The following is a 16,949-nucleotide window of genomic DNA, read 5'->3' as shown; positions in this document are numbered from 1 at the left end:
TGCATTTACAACACAAATATTAGAGTGTGTGCAGCGCATTTTATGGACGACTATTTTCTAAACCTGGAAGATTAGCCTACAATGCTGGCTTGCACAAAGACTGTTTCTATAAAGTGGGGCAATTCCAACTTTGCAAGGACAATCTGACGCTTCTGACTCACAGCCTGTAAGTATGTTTCTGCTACTGATGATTCAAACTCGAGTTTTGAGCAGTGTAGAGATTGTTGTTTCTCTGATCACAAATGCAGACATGCTAATATTTACGTGGCACGATGCAACACGACACGTAAAAAGACTGTATGTAGGAGTCATTATAATCAGTAAGTGGATGCAACAAATGCCACGGCATCAAAACATGGTAAGGGGCGTAACATTTCCGTCTCACGCTTGAGGTATTCGGCCAATCACAACGCACTGGATAGCTGGCCAATCAGAGCAGGCCTCGCTTCTCAGAACAATGAGCTTTGTAAAAATCGATGCGTTTCAGAAAGGCGGAGCATAGAGGAGCAACAATAATGTACAGTATGTGGAAAATAATGTGTTTTTTTAACCTTAAACCACATAAACAGCAAAATTCATCTCACATGTTACAATGTCAAGGAGATCTATCAAGCTACAGGCCTGGTTTTTCAGACTTTCAGCAGAACAAAGATGAATAAATGTGCATAAACTATATGGAATAAAAATTCTTTAAAGATTTAAGTAACAACTGGGTAGTATCATTGCCATACCATGTCTCTCAGTTGCAAGTTTGAGAAACAACTAGAGAATTCCTTAGAGAGTTCATACTTGAAAATTACCATGCAGAGCAACCACCACCTCTACAGGATAGCCAAGAATGCTGGTATCTTCCATCATTTGGTGTGTACCATCCCAAAAATACAGAGCAAATCAGAGTTATAACTAACTCTAGTGCAGTTTGATGGAGTATCTCTCAATAATGTATGCCTGCTGCCTGGCCCTGACCGTAACAATATCCTGTTAGGTGTCCTCAAAGATTTCAAAAGGATTCGGTCACTGCTACAGCTGACATACAGCAATGTTTTACTGCCACTGTTGCCACTGATGTTTTACACTTTCTGTGGCATTGTGACAATGATTTGACTAAAGTGGGTGTGGAAATTCATTGATCAGCTCCTCCTCTGTAGATAATCCTTTAAAGTCATTTCCTACAGAGCTGATCGATGTGCTTAAAATGGCACAATAGATACTAGCTGTCTCAAAGCTCAAGCTTCGTAAAATTACTGCAAACAGGGACAAAGTAATGGACACCTTCCCAAATAAAGACATTTAATACTTCCACCTGTCCATGGATGACTATCCCTGCTGTTGCTGTACACAAACACACTGCCCAGAAGGAAATAGTGACAATAGCCCAATTCAGTTCATATTTTGTTCTCATCCGATGGTGTCAGTGCAGACAAATTGAAAATATTACTGAATATGAAGTGCCTATTAAACCCCAACTAAGCAAGCCAAATGCGATGGTGGCAAGGAACCCAAATTCCATGAAGTGACAAATGGAGAAAAAAATCTTACAAGAAACCAGGTTTAGTAACAGGACCATTTCTTCTCTGGTCTCAATGAATGAACATGGTGTGAGACCAGCATTGGATTAGAAAGAAGAGTTGTAGTATGGTCCAGCAGTGGACAGCTGGTTTATCTATGGCTATAAGCATAATGATCTTGCTTCTTGTTAAAAAAAAATGAATTGCAGTCCTAGCAGGTGTAGGCATGATGTCTGCATAGCTGATCATAGGGATCTGTGTCTAGGACTTTAGATGTTTAGGTCTTCACTGTTGTCTCAAGGTTTTTCCATAACAAATCTTTAAGTATTTGATGCATTTATTTTTAATCACTAGTTACACTACATGCAATTCATACTTCTACAGCCAGCCTAATGTCAGAGGATTATCAATCCAGTTTCTTTTTTTCCCCAAAATGATTTTAATACAGTCACCTCTGTGGTAGTTGGTGATGTCTGGTTTAGCTTTTGAACTGGTTCTACATTCACATTTGCACATTGCTTCTTTCTCTTTGAGCAGAAATATTGCTCTTGTTTGGATAAATGTTAATTTAAGCTTTTGACAAAGCTTTGGCTGCAGCGTTGCATTGTTGGCAGGTTTTGTTCTATTTATAGTTGGGTCAAGGCAAAGAAAATTTCCTTCCCCCACCAAAGAGACATTTACTCTCTTCCATATTACATCTCTCAAGAACCAAATGTTTAAGGAAACAACATTCGTGCACTGGAAAATCTGGCCGATAGTTTGTAAAAATCAATGGTATGACCAAAAACTCAAAACTTGAGTCCTTGAATTGGCATTGTATAAACCTACAGTATATGATGCATTCTATAATGGGGGTATATGCAGTGCCTATAAAAAGTCTTCATACCCCTTCATTTTTTTCACATTTTGTGATGTTGCTGCCTAATGTTAAACTGCTTTTAAATTAAATTTATTAAAAATTAAAAAACTTAAATGATTCCATTGCGAAAGTATTCATACCCGAGTTTAACTTGTGAAGTCCGAACTACAGTGGATGCAAGTCCGAAAATTGAGAAACGCGTGCAGACCTAACGTTACGTCACCAGACTATTTGCCTAATCTTCTCGGTACTTTAGACCGCGATGGAAATGCAGACAGCAACAGGTCTGGGGGAAAAAGTTCCTGGGACATATTGTTCCAGGTAATTTCGGTGGAAATGTGGCTTTAGGAGCCCCAATCACCTCTGAGCACTACATGCAATGGCCAATGACTATTGGTGAGTGGAATTTGCATGCCAAACCACTTCCAGTACATATGGGAATATAAGATGGTGGCGTGCCATTTTTGCCCCGGACCTGATTCCTTCGTGGGTCTTTTCTTCCAGAAAATAACTACAAGAAAAAACAAAGAACTGCAGGAACTTCTCAGCTGTGTCTCCAGATGGCATGATCAGCAGTGTGTTCACCCCTGTGATAGCACAGGTAAGTACTGTGATCCACCCCTGGGCATTCCAGCCTAAATAGTAGTTTCTTGTACAGCTTGCACGGTCGGGTCTTTCGAGGTATCTTTCCGACTGTGCTTCTGGGTGCGGTAGATTCCTTACTTCTGATGACTGGCACGATTGCCGTCTTACATGTCTGGGGCATAAGCATGCTAAGACTGCTTTTATGGATTGGTCATATCTGCACTGTGAACGCATGTCCATGGCTATGATGAGTTTGCGGCTCTCATGTATTATGAGGCTCCCCTTGAATTCTACCCAGTCCGGTTCCGCTTCACAGAAATCCTGCTTAGTACCGTTGAGCTCCTAGATGAAGGTGCCGGTCCATCCCATGAAGAACCCAGTGGTTTATTCGGGGCTCCTGAGGAGGATAAGGTGTCTACCGCAATGTACAGTGATCGCAGTCCTCTTGGCGAAGGATGCAATAGAGCCTGTCCCTTAAGCCGGGATGAAATCATGGTTTTACAGCCCTTATTTCATTGGACCTAACAAGAGCGGTGGGTTACGACCAATCCTGGATCTGTGAGTGCTGAATTGGACTTTCACAAGCTTCCATTCAAGATGCTGACATAGAACAAACAAACACCTTTATTATAATTTGTCCAACAGTCCAAACAAAAATCACGTTCAGTCTCTCACTCCAAAAAAGTGCACACACCCGCTTATTCAAAATTGCACAAATTTTGCACAAAAGTGCAAATACTAAATACACAAATCCCTTACTTCACATTTATCCTGAGGCATTTAAAAATTGTACAGCTACTGGATAAAAACAGTTTGAATCTATTTGTCCTTGTTTTAATGGTTCTGTACAGTCTGCCTGATGGTAACAGAGTGAACAAAGAGTGACCTGGGTGTGACGAGTCCTTTATAATACTGTGAGTACTATTGAGACAGCGGGAACTGTGAAGGTCCTCCAAAGTTGGGAGAGGGCACCCAATGATTTTCTCTGTAGTCCTGATGACCCTCTGAAGGTCTTTTTTATATGCCATGGTGCAGCTAGGAAACCATACACAAAAGGCAGCAAGTAAGAATACTCTCAATAGTAGAGCGATAGAAGGATACAAGAAAACTCTGAGCAATACTATTCTTTCTGGGAACCCTCAGAAAGTAGAGTCTCTGCTGTGCTTTGTTCACCAGTTCAGTGGTATTCATCTGTCCTGGCACACTTTTCATAGGAACCCCTAATGTCAGTGTCGACGTAACATTGAATATGACTGACTGAAAGGGAACAGCACGGATATGTTATATAACTATCATTCTCTGTAGGAGGGAACAGAGATGTTATGTCCCTCATGCCACAACCCTGAACTTTGCTGAATGCCAGGATGCTTTCTCGGCTCCTCAGCACAAACCTGAATGAGTGGATGCATGTACATGGGAGTTGCTTGGCATGCAAATTCCACTCGCCAATAGTCATCGGCCATTTCTTGTAGTGCTCAGAGGTGATTGGGGCTCCTAAGTGAGACACCTAATGTCAGCGTACCTAAGCCTTGGAAAACAGATCTCTCCCAAGGAGGCTCCTCTAAGAGTGATACCAGGTTCGAAAATTAAATGTGGGACAGTCAAAACGGTACTACTATGAGAAGAAGTTGTACTTTGTTTTCCTGTTGTATTCCTGTTTTCAGATTCAAACAACCTGAGATGTGCACCACCTACTGCAATACACACTTGCTCTGCACCCAAAACACAATGCTCATCATGGAGGCATACCCAGGTATAACCACAACATTATAGTCATTTGAACCATAAAAAAATGCTAAGTTTAATTGTTGAAATTTGACGAACATGTAGCTCTTCAAATCTGCAGTTATAACCAAATTATAGTCACATATCAAAACAAACTATTTGGAGTCCATGATAGTTTTTTCCCCTCCAGAGGGTTATACTGTAGGACCTTTTACTTAAACCTCAAACTATCAGCTTTGATATTTTATGATAAAACCAATATACAGGTCAACCTTTAATTTGTGACATATTTATTCAGTCCTGATCTGTAGTCCCAACAGACAGAAAACCAGAAATCTTTAACATACATTTTGACAAGGCTTGTTTCACTTTACTCAAACTTGTCAGGTTTGTTTATTTGGTCTATTTATAATAAGATAAAGTTATGTACTCACTGCTCCTCCATTTAGTATCATGGTCATCTCAGTCGGTTGGTAGACGTTACTTCTGAAGGGTGCACTGGGTCTGGCTCCTGTGTTGCCATTATGATGGCTACCACTTCTCAACCCTACAATAATAGAGGATGGATGTTAGGATCAGTTTAATGTATATTAAATGATATATTAATCTTTGTGCCTAATTGTACCTGCAGCATTTTCATCAAACGCGTATCCCTGGTTCTCCACAAACTGCCTGAGCGAAAGTGGGATGTCCTCATCAAGGCTGGCCTCTCTCATGCGTGATGAATTCTGAGATGTGTCGAAATAGTCTGGAGCTGAAGGCTGAGGTGGTCCTCGAAGACAGGCATGGGCTTCAGGAGCAGCATGGCACAGCAATAACAACCAACCTTGTGCTACTAGGGCCACAGCCAACGCTGGATCGTCCCAGTCTGGAGACTTTTCAAGTACTTTGTTTCCATAGACGTAGAAACCAACCCAAGCCACCCACAGGAGAATGGACAGCAAGCAGGAGACTAGAAGCCACATAACATTACAGTGCCATTGTCGTGCCTTCCCACACAGCGCTAATGTTGCAGTTACTAGGGCAGATAACAGGAGTGCAACCACATAGGCACAAGCGAGTGCAAAGTCCAGTTGCTGATACTCGCAAGCCGGGTTACCCTCCCGCAGCACTGTTAGAAGAAGCCACTCTGCAGCAATAATACCTTGTACTGCTGTTAACCCTAGCGCTAGTCCAACAATTGCACACCCGCCTGGGCTACGAGACTCACGTGCAAGCCTGCGCAGCCTCAAGCCCTGTGCTAACATACAGGCAAAGCAGAGTGAGAAAAATAAACCCCAGAGGGCGCGTCGCACCACACAAATGCTCTCGTTATGCTCAATAAGGTATGCAAAGCTAAGCCCAAACAGCCCAATAATGCCTATTAACAGTAAGAGAATTGGACCGATGCCACTTCGCTTTGGTGCCTCAGTCACTGAGTGCAGGCGACACAGTAACACTACAAACAGTAAAATGGCAGCTAACACACCAGCCGCTGCTACGACCTCCACCACCACGCCCCATATAGCATCCAGGTCACATAAGAGAGTGTATGGTCTTGGAGGTCCAAATCTGCAGCCAAATGGGACTGTAGGGTTCTCATCTTGAGACAAACTCACACCCAGCCCAGTGAGCAGCAGGAACATGAAATGAAATAATGACATCTGAAAAAGAGAGAAAACGAGAATGAGTCAATCTTAGTCTTTGTACAATTTGCTTTTAAGGCTGTGTTGACACGAGTCATGTTTACTTTGATTAAAACGAACTGGTGTGATTGCTCTGTAAGTGAGGTTCATTTGAGTAAATGCGAACCCTGGTGCGCACCAAACAAGTGGACCGAGGCCGCTAAAAAGATGGGTCTTCCAAATGAACTTTGGTGCGGTTCGAATGAAATACAGTATGAATGCAACATGGACCACATACTTCTAAACGAACCAAAAACAGGAAGCATTGACAAGATGTGATGCTATGTCCAAAACAAAATGAGCAGAGGGCAAACGTGGAGCAATGAGGAGGTAAAGTGCCTTTTATGAGCTCTTTGTGAGTTCGCAGGTGGTGAACATAAAATCATATACATGCAACAATGAGTGTGCTTAGTTCAGCAGAAGGCATTAGGTGTATTCGATTTAAAGCAGCGCTGAGCAGACCAATCAGTAAATTGGTACTTTGATGTCATACACCTGCAGCACCACTTTAAGTCGAACGCACCTTTTCCTATTGTTTGGCGAGTTCTGTCACGAAATATACGTCATTCAACCCGACCAATCAAGTTGTGAACATATGACTATGCCTTTAGGTTCGGTATCTTTAGGCTAGCTGTTAAAAATGCCAGTGTGAACGCTAAGCGGACCAGGACCAAATGTATCATTTTCCTTTTTGGTCTGGACCAAATTAACCAAACGAATCGAACTACAAGTGTGAACACCCTAAAATTTGGTCTGACACCTTTTTTAATTATTATTTAAAGCACCCATAATATGCTTTTTTAAAAGGTTCCCAGTTTTGTTTTGGAGGTCTCATACAATAGGTTTACATGCATTCAAAAAACACTTTAATTTTCTCATAATACACTTTTCACATCATCTAGTTTGAAATGATTCATTCAAAGATTCAGGCTCTCTAAAGACCTCCTTTCAGTAAGCTTTCTCTTCTCTGATTGGTCAGATAGCTGAGTCTGTTGTGATTGGTCTATTACTATGGTAGCATTCAAATGTATTTTAGCCACTGACCCTTCACATTCTTATCATGTGGAATTGTAAACAATGCAAATCTGCTTTCGTGCTGCAGAAAATAGCATCACAACACGAACCACAAACTGAAGTTTTTGAAGGCAGATCAAAGTAGACATGGGAAGCCAATGAAGACCATTATGCAAATTTGTTACGGATTTTTGCAGATATGTTTCATAAGTGGAACTGGAAAAAAGAGTAATAGGGCCCTTTCAAGGTCATTTTTATTGGATGTTTGAAGCCAGTCAGGTCTTAGTCCACAAGTGCACCTGGAAAGCTCCTATTTGAAGATTTTTATATATATATTTCAGGGAATATAATCTATTTCAGGCAAGGCAAAACCAAACATACTGCAGCTATTACAACAGCATGGCTTCATAGTAGAGGAGACCAGGTGCTGAATTGGCATGCTGCAGTTCAGATCTTTCACCTATAGAGAACATTTGGCACATCATTAAACGAAAAATACGTCAAAGACGACCACAACCTCTTCAGCAGCTGGAAACCTATATCAGGCAAGAATGGGACCAAATTCCAACACCAAAACTCCAGAAACTCATAACCTCGATGCCCAGATGTCTTCAAACTGTTTTGAAAAGAAGAGGAAATGCTACACCATGGTAAAAAATTCCCCCGTCCCAACTATTTTGAAACTCATTTTGTGCATTAAATTGTAAAAATTTAAACATTTATGTTATCTATGTTCTATTGTGAATAAAATATTGGCTGAAGTTTTCATTTAATTCAAATTTACCAACACTTCCGGAATTCGGGTTGTACTAAAAAGGGGGCCAGTTTAGATCCAAATAGTATTGGAGCAGTAGCTACACATTACTAGTCTGTTGTGTTTTCCCATTCATCTCAGCGCATGCTGACTTTCAAACAAACCAAACGTCAGACAACTACTTGATTGGCTGTGTGCTCAATATGTATCTTACACCCATCTGGGAACTATCCTATTTCTATGAAAACATCAGAAAATGTATTCACAAGGTCATGGTTTTGCACAAAGAGGCCCAATTAGATTTGATCCATGCCAAAGCAAGCTTTCAGTCCTATTATCGGTTGCTCTTGAGTGTCTGCGATGTAGAATTCTAGCATGGCGTTGATCCCTGTATTTACATTGGATCTGGCCGTTGCGTGATATGGTTAAAGAGTTCTTCAACGCATCCTGACCATTGTGTTATTTGTTTTAACTGATATCTTGTTTTCTGGAATGATAATGACTTCTGCAGTGACCTTATGTGCATGTGTACCCAAAATAACTAACACATAAAGTGTTTTATGGGTTAATATTAACTAAGACAGGCAATAATTTTAACATCTTACCTTAGTATAAGACATAATCCGTGGTAGTTGCCTTGAAAATGATGGTCTAAGAGATGGACCCTGCACAGGGAAAAAAAAAAAAGTTTTAGTATTCACATATTTCATGTCACAAACACATGAAAACGGCTATGTCCAAAATAAATATTTCATTAATAATTCAAGCCATGTATTTTATGGTACTGGTAGTCCATTTCTGTAAGCAAAGGAATGGAAAGTATTTATGTGTTGATGCTATGTTTGTGTGAGACACTGATTATTTATAGTGCACACATGCTCAGTGCTTTATTAATAACCTGTAACAATATACAGCAGTGGGCAAAGGCGAAACGGCTCATTGGAATAACTGACTTTTTAAAATAGTCCTCCACATCTCTTCATATTACACTGTAAAAATCCCTATCACAAAGGCTAAAAATAAGTCTCTCAGCTAACACTGTTGTGTTTTTTTGTTAAAAGTACATTTTAACAGGAAGAATCCAAAGTTGGCTCGTAAGCTACATGTGTTAAAACCAATTAAGTGGCATGAAAAACCCATTATGTGTTTTAATGTTAAATAAGGTCTGCCCGATGGCCCAGGGAATAACAGGCAGCCTACTTTTGACATAAAGTAAAAACAATAAGACGGTATAAACAGCATCGATTTATACACACGTTAACCTAACATACACCAAACACATAATACACAACATTCGTATGCGCTCTTTAAATAACAAAAAAATACTGCGCCGTTGACTTTAGTCCAGGTTTTAGTTGGTCAATGGTACAGTCTATTTCAGTTGCCTCAAAATAGCAATGCACCTGAACACCTCGTTTTCAGACCAGCACGCCCATGAGCGCACAATTGGGTATTTAAACATTGCGCAGGATGTGAAAATGATAACCGTCGTACTGAAACTAGCAAAAAAAGTTGATTTCTGTTTCTTTCTCTTGCTCGTTTCCTCTTTCTCTCTAGATCTCTAGGTCATATGTGACCCTGAACCACAAAACCAGTCATAAGGGTCCATTTTTGATAGGTTTGTTAGGATATGACAATAGCATAACAAATGATAATGGCGACGGCGCACGTACACGGTTGGTGGGGCTCCGTCCTGGCTGCACTTTTTATCGGATTAATGAGTTTTTCCAAGCATCACACATATTGGTTGATCAAGCTTTCAACACCGAGGCAATCATCCGTGCTGTTTGGCAAAAAACAAAGCATTTTTGAGCGTTTTGAACAGAAACGACTCCAACGCCAGAGACTGCATACAATCAAACAATGCCACCTAAGTCTCTACTTGCTGTCTCCGTCTGCCTCTAACACAACTTCTGAATGTACAAATTAATGGGGAGCTTATTGAACAAGTACCTAAAGTGAAGTATCTGGGAATAATTATAGACTATCAGTTGAATTTTAAAAGTCATATCAAGAAAACCATTAAGTGAAGTGACATTCAGCCAAGTATGGTGACCCATACTCGGAATTCGTGCTCTGCATTTAACCCATCCATAGTGCACACTCACAGTAGTGAACACACACCCGGAGCAGTGGGCAGCCATTTATGCTTCAGCGCCCAGGGAGCAGTTGGGAGTTTGGTGCCTTGCTGACAGCAGCTGCATCATAAACCTTGAGTAAACTATTATATAATGCTCTGTCTCTTCATGATGATGTCTTTATATGGATATTTAAAAAAAAAAAACACTTACTCATGGGGCGTGGGGGGCATTAGCCAATCATAACAGTGCTGTTTAGTGACAAGCCTTAAATTGTGTGTATGTGTGTATTGAAAGGCAGATAAAATATTTATGATTCAGTTATTGATAGCACTTTTCCATGATTGATCACTGATAAAGCATTGTGCATTACTGTAGTGCTTAAGTCTTATTATATGCTCCACTTTTCCTTCATATGCTAAATCTTGTGTAGTGTAGTGGTGTAGTATGGTAAAAACAACAACCAGAAATCAACACAATGCAATTCACATTTTGAGAGTTAAAACACTCTACATGCTTTACCATCGAACTTATATATAGGCATTATGGTCACTTAGTTATACATTCAAAATCAGATCCGTTATCACGCTAAAAACCCGTCGCTCATGAATCCTCACGTCTGTCTGCTGGCTAAAAGTGCGGCCACGACGTCAACATCAGCACCAGTCTCTTCTCTCACCAGTGTGTGTGTTTAGTAATGTGATGACTGATTGGATGCATGCAGTAGGCTATATATGCACACTTAGCCTATACAATTTATGTTTTGAAAACCGCCAAACTGACCCACATTTTGTCCACCCGCCCAAGCCAATATAAGATTCTTCAATGCATGACTCCTTTACAAAAAATTCAGATGAATCAAATCAGCAAAAAAAGTAAGCATCTCGCTTCTCAATCTTAAAGAAAGGTTCACCTGAGATTTGACCACAACGCCAAAACAGCAATGTGGTTTCTTTAAAGTTGAACTCTGCAGAGTTTTTTCCATGTCATTCCACTGTGTGGGAAAAAAGGGAAAAGCTGATGTCATGAGTAATTGTGCAGTGATTGCCATGGTAACAGCAAGAGGCAGAGAAAGAGATGTGGGGGGTGTTCGCCCATCCGCAGCTCATCAACAACAGGGCTCGAACACACACTCGTAATGCGCTGCAGAAGCAATACTTTGTGTTTTCATGACTTCTGTCATACAGGGATGTTTGAATGTAATATACAAGAGCAACAGTGCTTGGCTTTCTGTGTCACAGAAATAACAGAGACAAAGCAACCATGTGGTGATGCTTGTTGCAGTAAAATACTTGAAGAAAGAGCATTCCATAATATAATAAAAAGCAATAACATCCCTTACATTTGAATCAGAAGTTTTTGTCATAACCACTCACAACTACAGCAAAGGACATCGCATTTTATTAATTGCTTGTTACTATTTTTACAACGTTGCACCCCTGCGCACACACATTTATTCAGCCAAAGTGAAGCACCATGGATATATAAGGTATGTGTCGCTCTCTTAAGCTGCACTGCAAGTGTGTGCAAACCGAGAAAGCACTGTGATTGGCTGTGTTTCAGAATTTATTGTGTTGAGCTACACCCCTTGTTCACACACTCAATGTGGACAGAATAACTGCTTGTGACGCATTAGGTTAGGACACGTGTTACAGCATCTAAACATGAAATATCATACACGTTTCTCATTTATACTCGTGTAGGAAATGGTGTGATTTGGGGAATGTGGATGTGTGCGATGAAAGCCATGCTTTGCCCTCTCCTGCGACAGGCTTGTGAAAGCACCCCCATCCAGTCTGCTCCCACTCTTTTGTGCTGCTTTCGACGACTCGTCTTACATAACAAGGATCCAGCTCTTACCAGTTCTGCTGCATGGCTGGCACTGAGGCTTCAGCATGCAAGCCTGTGCTTTTATAACTAAAACCAAAACTAGCCTGACATCTCATTTCAAAAATAAATTCGTATTTGAACAGTTTATTTGTAATGTGAAGAATTATATGGGCAACCTGGTGTGGTGTGAAAATTGTCACTTTTTCCACTGGTGATCGTTTAAAGTCACACACGTTTTTTTAAATTAGATTGTATACTTTTAAAATTTAAAGCAAAACAAGAACGACTTGATTTCAGCTTTGTCAAATAATGCTAAAAATACAAATTCACTCTCTGACAGTAGGTGGCGCCTATGGAATAACAGCAATATAGTGTTTCCTTGGTTGTCTCAAAGCTAGTCTCAGCTTCAGACGTCACGCCCACGGACCGTTGGCTAAACGTCTGATGCACATGGCACACTTTTCTGGAAACACTTCAGGAATGTCGAAGTCGTCATCTGACTGGTTGAATTAAATCGGATTTCCGGGAGACGCGAGTGTCGCGTTTATTTTTGGTCCGCCGGGAAATAAAGATGCCGTGGCGCCAAACCCCCTCACGAAAGAAGAAAGCTGTCGTGTTTACAAATGTCACGACGAATGCTTAGAGTCAATTAAACGCTGGATTTTCAAAAGTGTGTGAAATATTTAAAGTTCGCGGCATAGAATCTTTAAAATACACCCTAGAGGAGGCGACATTTCCACGCCCCGAAACGTGACACTGAACGAAACGAACTATGATTGTTTGTTTGACATGTCGGTCAAACGGCCTCATGGGCAGGCCTTGGCCAATTAAAGCGGCCATCTATTCCAGACCTTTAGCCATCAGTCTGAAGGTCTGGCTATGCAAGACTATCTCAAAGCAGGTCTACACAGAGATAAGATTAAATAAAAATGCCTGAATACAGCCAGTTCCCTTCATATAAACCCCACCTCCAATTCAGTACTTAGAACTTTCCTCTAATATTTTGAGCATCGCAAACAGTAATGTTGCTCTGCTGGGTACAGTATTTTCTCTGCTAGCGCATCTCTTTGCATTTATCTTGTCCCATCTCGGACCCCCATTATCATCCTGTTTACACAGTTCGCAATATTTCCACGCAAATGGCATTTTGGGAAATTATCACAGTGCAAGTTCGGAACAGAGATTGTCCAAAATAAAACAAAAAACGTGGTTGCTTACTAAGTTACTACCCATATTAAAAGACTACAATTCCTGCTAATCTTTGACCGATCAAAACATTGGTCACACTTTATTTTAAGGCCCAATTCTCGCTATAAACAAACCATTAACTACGACTTTTGCCTCAAACTCCTAACTTGCTGCTTATAATAGTTAGTAAGGTAGTTGTTAAGTTTAGGTATTGGATAGGATTAGGGATGTATAATATGTGCATGCTAATAAACGCATGCCTATTAATAACATATTGGCTGTTTATTAGTACGTTTATTCCCTTGTATGAAGGGAACTAGTTAATTACGGAAGTTCTAAGCGGCCATGCCTTATTATAATTTTTCTGTCTTGTTTTCTCGTGATCACGACTTAATTTTCTCATGATCTCGGCATAACGAAAGTTGTTTTGTCGTTATCACGACTTAATTTTCTCGTGATCTCGACATAACGAAAGTTGTTTTGTCGTTATCACGACTTAATTTTCTCATGATCTCGGCATAACGAAAGTTGTTTTGTCGTTATCACGACTTAATTTTCTTGTGATATCGACATAACGAAAGTTGTTTTGTCGTTATCACGACTTAATTTTCTCGTGATCTCGACATAACGAAAGTTGTTTTGTCGTTATCACGACTTAATTTTCTCATGATCTCGGCATAACGAAAGTTGTTTTGTCGTTATCACGACTTAATTTTCTCGTGATCTCGACATAACGAAAGTTGTTTTGTCGTTATCACGACTTAATTTTCTCGTGATCTCGACATAACGAAAGTTGTTTTGTCGTTATAACGACTTAATTTTCTCTGTGTATTCGGCATGAGAAAATGCTATAGAAGCAGCATCATGGATGATCGTATTCGCTTTTACTTTGATCAGGGACTCACTCAAACTGAAATAATAAAAATATGGTATAAGTACCATCCCAAATATTGAAGGTGTTGTGTGTGTGACCGACTACATTGATCCATGATAGAATACTTGTCATGCATATTCGTACTCGGCCATTTTAGCTCTGTGTCTGTCAGTGATTGACGACTTACACATAATTGTTCGACACTTGAGAAGGAGGCTGTCGGGTCTGCAACTTTATCGTTGAAGACCCTGATTTTCTCACGATAGCTACAATTACGTCGTGAGAAAACGGTTTTTAGGTTGAGATCAACAACTTTCGTTATGTCGAGATAACGAGAAAATTAAGTCGTGATAACGACAAAACAACTTTCGTTATGTCGAGATCACGAGAAAATTAAGTCGTGATAACGACAAAACAACTTTCGTTATGTCGAGATCACGAGAAAATTAAGTCGTGATAACCACAAAACAACTTTCGTTATGTCGAGATAACGAGAAAATTAAGTCGTGATAACGACAAAACAACTTTCGTTATGTCGAGATCATGAGAAAATTAAGTCGTGATCACGAGAAAACAAGACAGAAAAATTATAATAATGCATGGCCGCTTAGAACTTCCGTAGTTAATAGTGAGAATTGGTCCTTAAACTAATGTGTTACCAAATCATTAAACTGTCCAGTTGCTAAAATAGCTTTCTTACATATTTCAGTAACTCAGTTTGCACTTAACTTGTCAAATACTGCAAAACTGGGCAGGAATTATTTGGCCCTGTCAAAGCTTCATTTAGACCAGCGGTCGATTCAGGTCATCAGCTCATTAGTAAAGGCTCAAAGACCTGAAAGGGGTGTTTCAGACAAAGGAGGCATGCTAAATGTCTAGTGCTGGAGGATCCAGGAGCGTAGTTGGGAACCAATGATCTAGACCAATAGCAGATTTAGGTATAGGCGTCAAAAAAATCTGGAATGGTGATTTGCACAGTTAGTTTTCTATTGATCATTTGTAGGTCACATTAATTATATTGCCACTCTATGGATCAATTAACCTTGTGAGTTAAGCCCAGTTTACACCAACAGCAGCAAAGCACCACAAATTCAGCGCCCGGATGTTGGGGTTTCCAACGCAATGCAAAGTTGAGAAAAGTGACTTTGGGGAGAAACTACCAATGGGAGTGATGAACAACTACACAAGTGTTTGAACTTAATAATTAGTGTTAAGATGAGATGTTGATTTTGCACTAAAAGTCATAAAAAGTCTAATATTGAAGTGAGATTCCTAAATCCTTTTTTCTGAAATCATTACGAATAATATAAAACCAGTCTGCATCACTTATTTTTGACACTTTTGAGTCTTATTTTGTATAAATTTTCAGTTTTAAACGTTAAAATTATTGATGCGTTTTTCCAAATATGTGACCCTGGAGCACAAAACCAGTCTTAAGTCGCTGGGGTATATTTGTAGCAATACCCAAAAATACATTGTATGGCTCAAAATTAATGATTTTTATTTTATGCCAAAAATCATTAGGATATTAAATAAAGATAATGTTCCATGAAGATATGTAAATGTCCTATTGTAAATATATCAAAACTTCATTTTTGATTAGTAATATGCATTGCTAAGAACTTCATTTGGACAACTTTAAAGGCGATTTTCTCAATACTTGGATTTTTTTGCACCCTCAGATTTCCAATCTCAGCCAAATATTGTCCTATTCTAACAAACCATACATCAATGGATAGCTTAATATTCAGCTTTCAGGTGATGTATAAAACTCAATTTTGAAAAATTGACCCTTATGACTGGTTTTGTGCTCCAGGGTCACATATGTGAATATTGTTGTTGACGAGGATTGTTTGGGGTGGGGGGCGCTGAAAGGGGGTTCCCCCTGGATGCTAAAGCTAGAACCCCCACTGATCCAGACCACAGCAGATATAATGTGATCTTTCCATCAGTTCAGCCAGTTCTTGGAGAGTTAAGTTTGCTAAGTAAGCTCAACCCTACAGCATGCCAAATCTTCAAAATGCAGGACTTGAGACACTAGAAACATGGCTGATCAAATGAAACGCACGATGAGAGAGAGAAAAAAAGAAATCAAACCAGCTTTCAATGGTTGGGTATGAATGTTTTCCGCTCCTGTTAATTAAACATGACACTGGTTTCAATGCACTGAAATATGCTATTTAATTTGACTAATAATATTTCAAATCTTCCCTTTCTGCATTTGCTCAGATCTGATTTTTCTCCCTTGTTCGTGTTGCATTAAGCAGTATTATAAAACTGCTTTTTGCATACATTATTAATCAATGCAGAGAATTCAAATCATTATTATATTAATGATTTTGACTGAAAATTAATTTGCTCACATTTACATAACCCTGTCCCACCTATAACGAGGCATCTAGTAAATGACCTATGAATCCAGCATGAGTGATGTCTGCATGCATTTCTTCCAAATATAAATATAAAGAGAGAGAATCAAAATAAACATATAATGACATCTGCCAGAAAACAGCAGATCGCTGTAGATTTTAGTGTATTTGATATGTGTGCACGTACCTTTATCGATTAAAGCATCCGATATGGTCGATGGTCGTGTAAAAAATGTCACATTTCTGCTCCTGCAGCTGATTTTCACGGCGAAGGCTCGCGCAAAGTCCGCGCTGTGTTCATCAGAGATGACAGAGAAATAAAATACCAGGCGTCCTCACCACACCATCGTCGCCTCTAAAACACACACCGAACACGTTTGGCGTTTATAGTCTTTCATCTGTGTGCCGCAGAAGCTCGGTCTTCATGGGTAAATGTTGTACCGCGCTGCGTTTCTCCTTTCAATGCATCTGCTGCTGCGTCGCCTCTGGCTTTACTCGCGC

At 39.9% G+C, this 16,949-nt stretch overlaps 1 protein-coding gene across 1 annotated transcript in view; it reads right to left on the bottom strand.

Annotated features, from left to right (window-relative positions):
* Positions 1-16,949, bottom strand: part of LOC306854657 (G-protein coupled receptor family C group 5 member B-like) — a 21,418-nt gene extending 4,469 nt beyond the window's left edge. Inside the window, exons 1-4 of the mRNA XM_079392841.1 lie at positions 16,636-16,949; positions 8,715-8,774; positions 5,303-6,320; positions 5,112-5,224 (exon numbers count right to left, since the gene is read on the bottom strand). Coding sequence (XP_079248967.1) covers positions 5,112-5,224; positions 5,303-6,320; positions 8,715-8,729 — 1,146 coding nt within the window. The 5' untranslated portion in view covers positions 8,730-8,774; positions 16,636-16,949. The remainder of the gene's footprint in view (positions 1-5,111; positions 5,225-5,302; positions 6,321-8,714; positions 8,775-16,635) is intronic.

The sequence above is a fragment of the Barbus barbus genome, assembly GCF_936440315.1.
Source record: "Barbus barbus genome assembly, chromosome: 3".
In the NCBI taxonomy this organism is placed as follows: Eukaryota; Metazoa; Chordata; class Actinopteri; order Cypriniformes; family Cyprinidae; genus Barbus; species Barbus barbus.
This window is presented reverse-complemented; position numbering and strand designations above follow the sequence as displayed.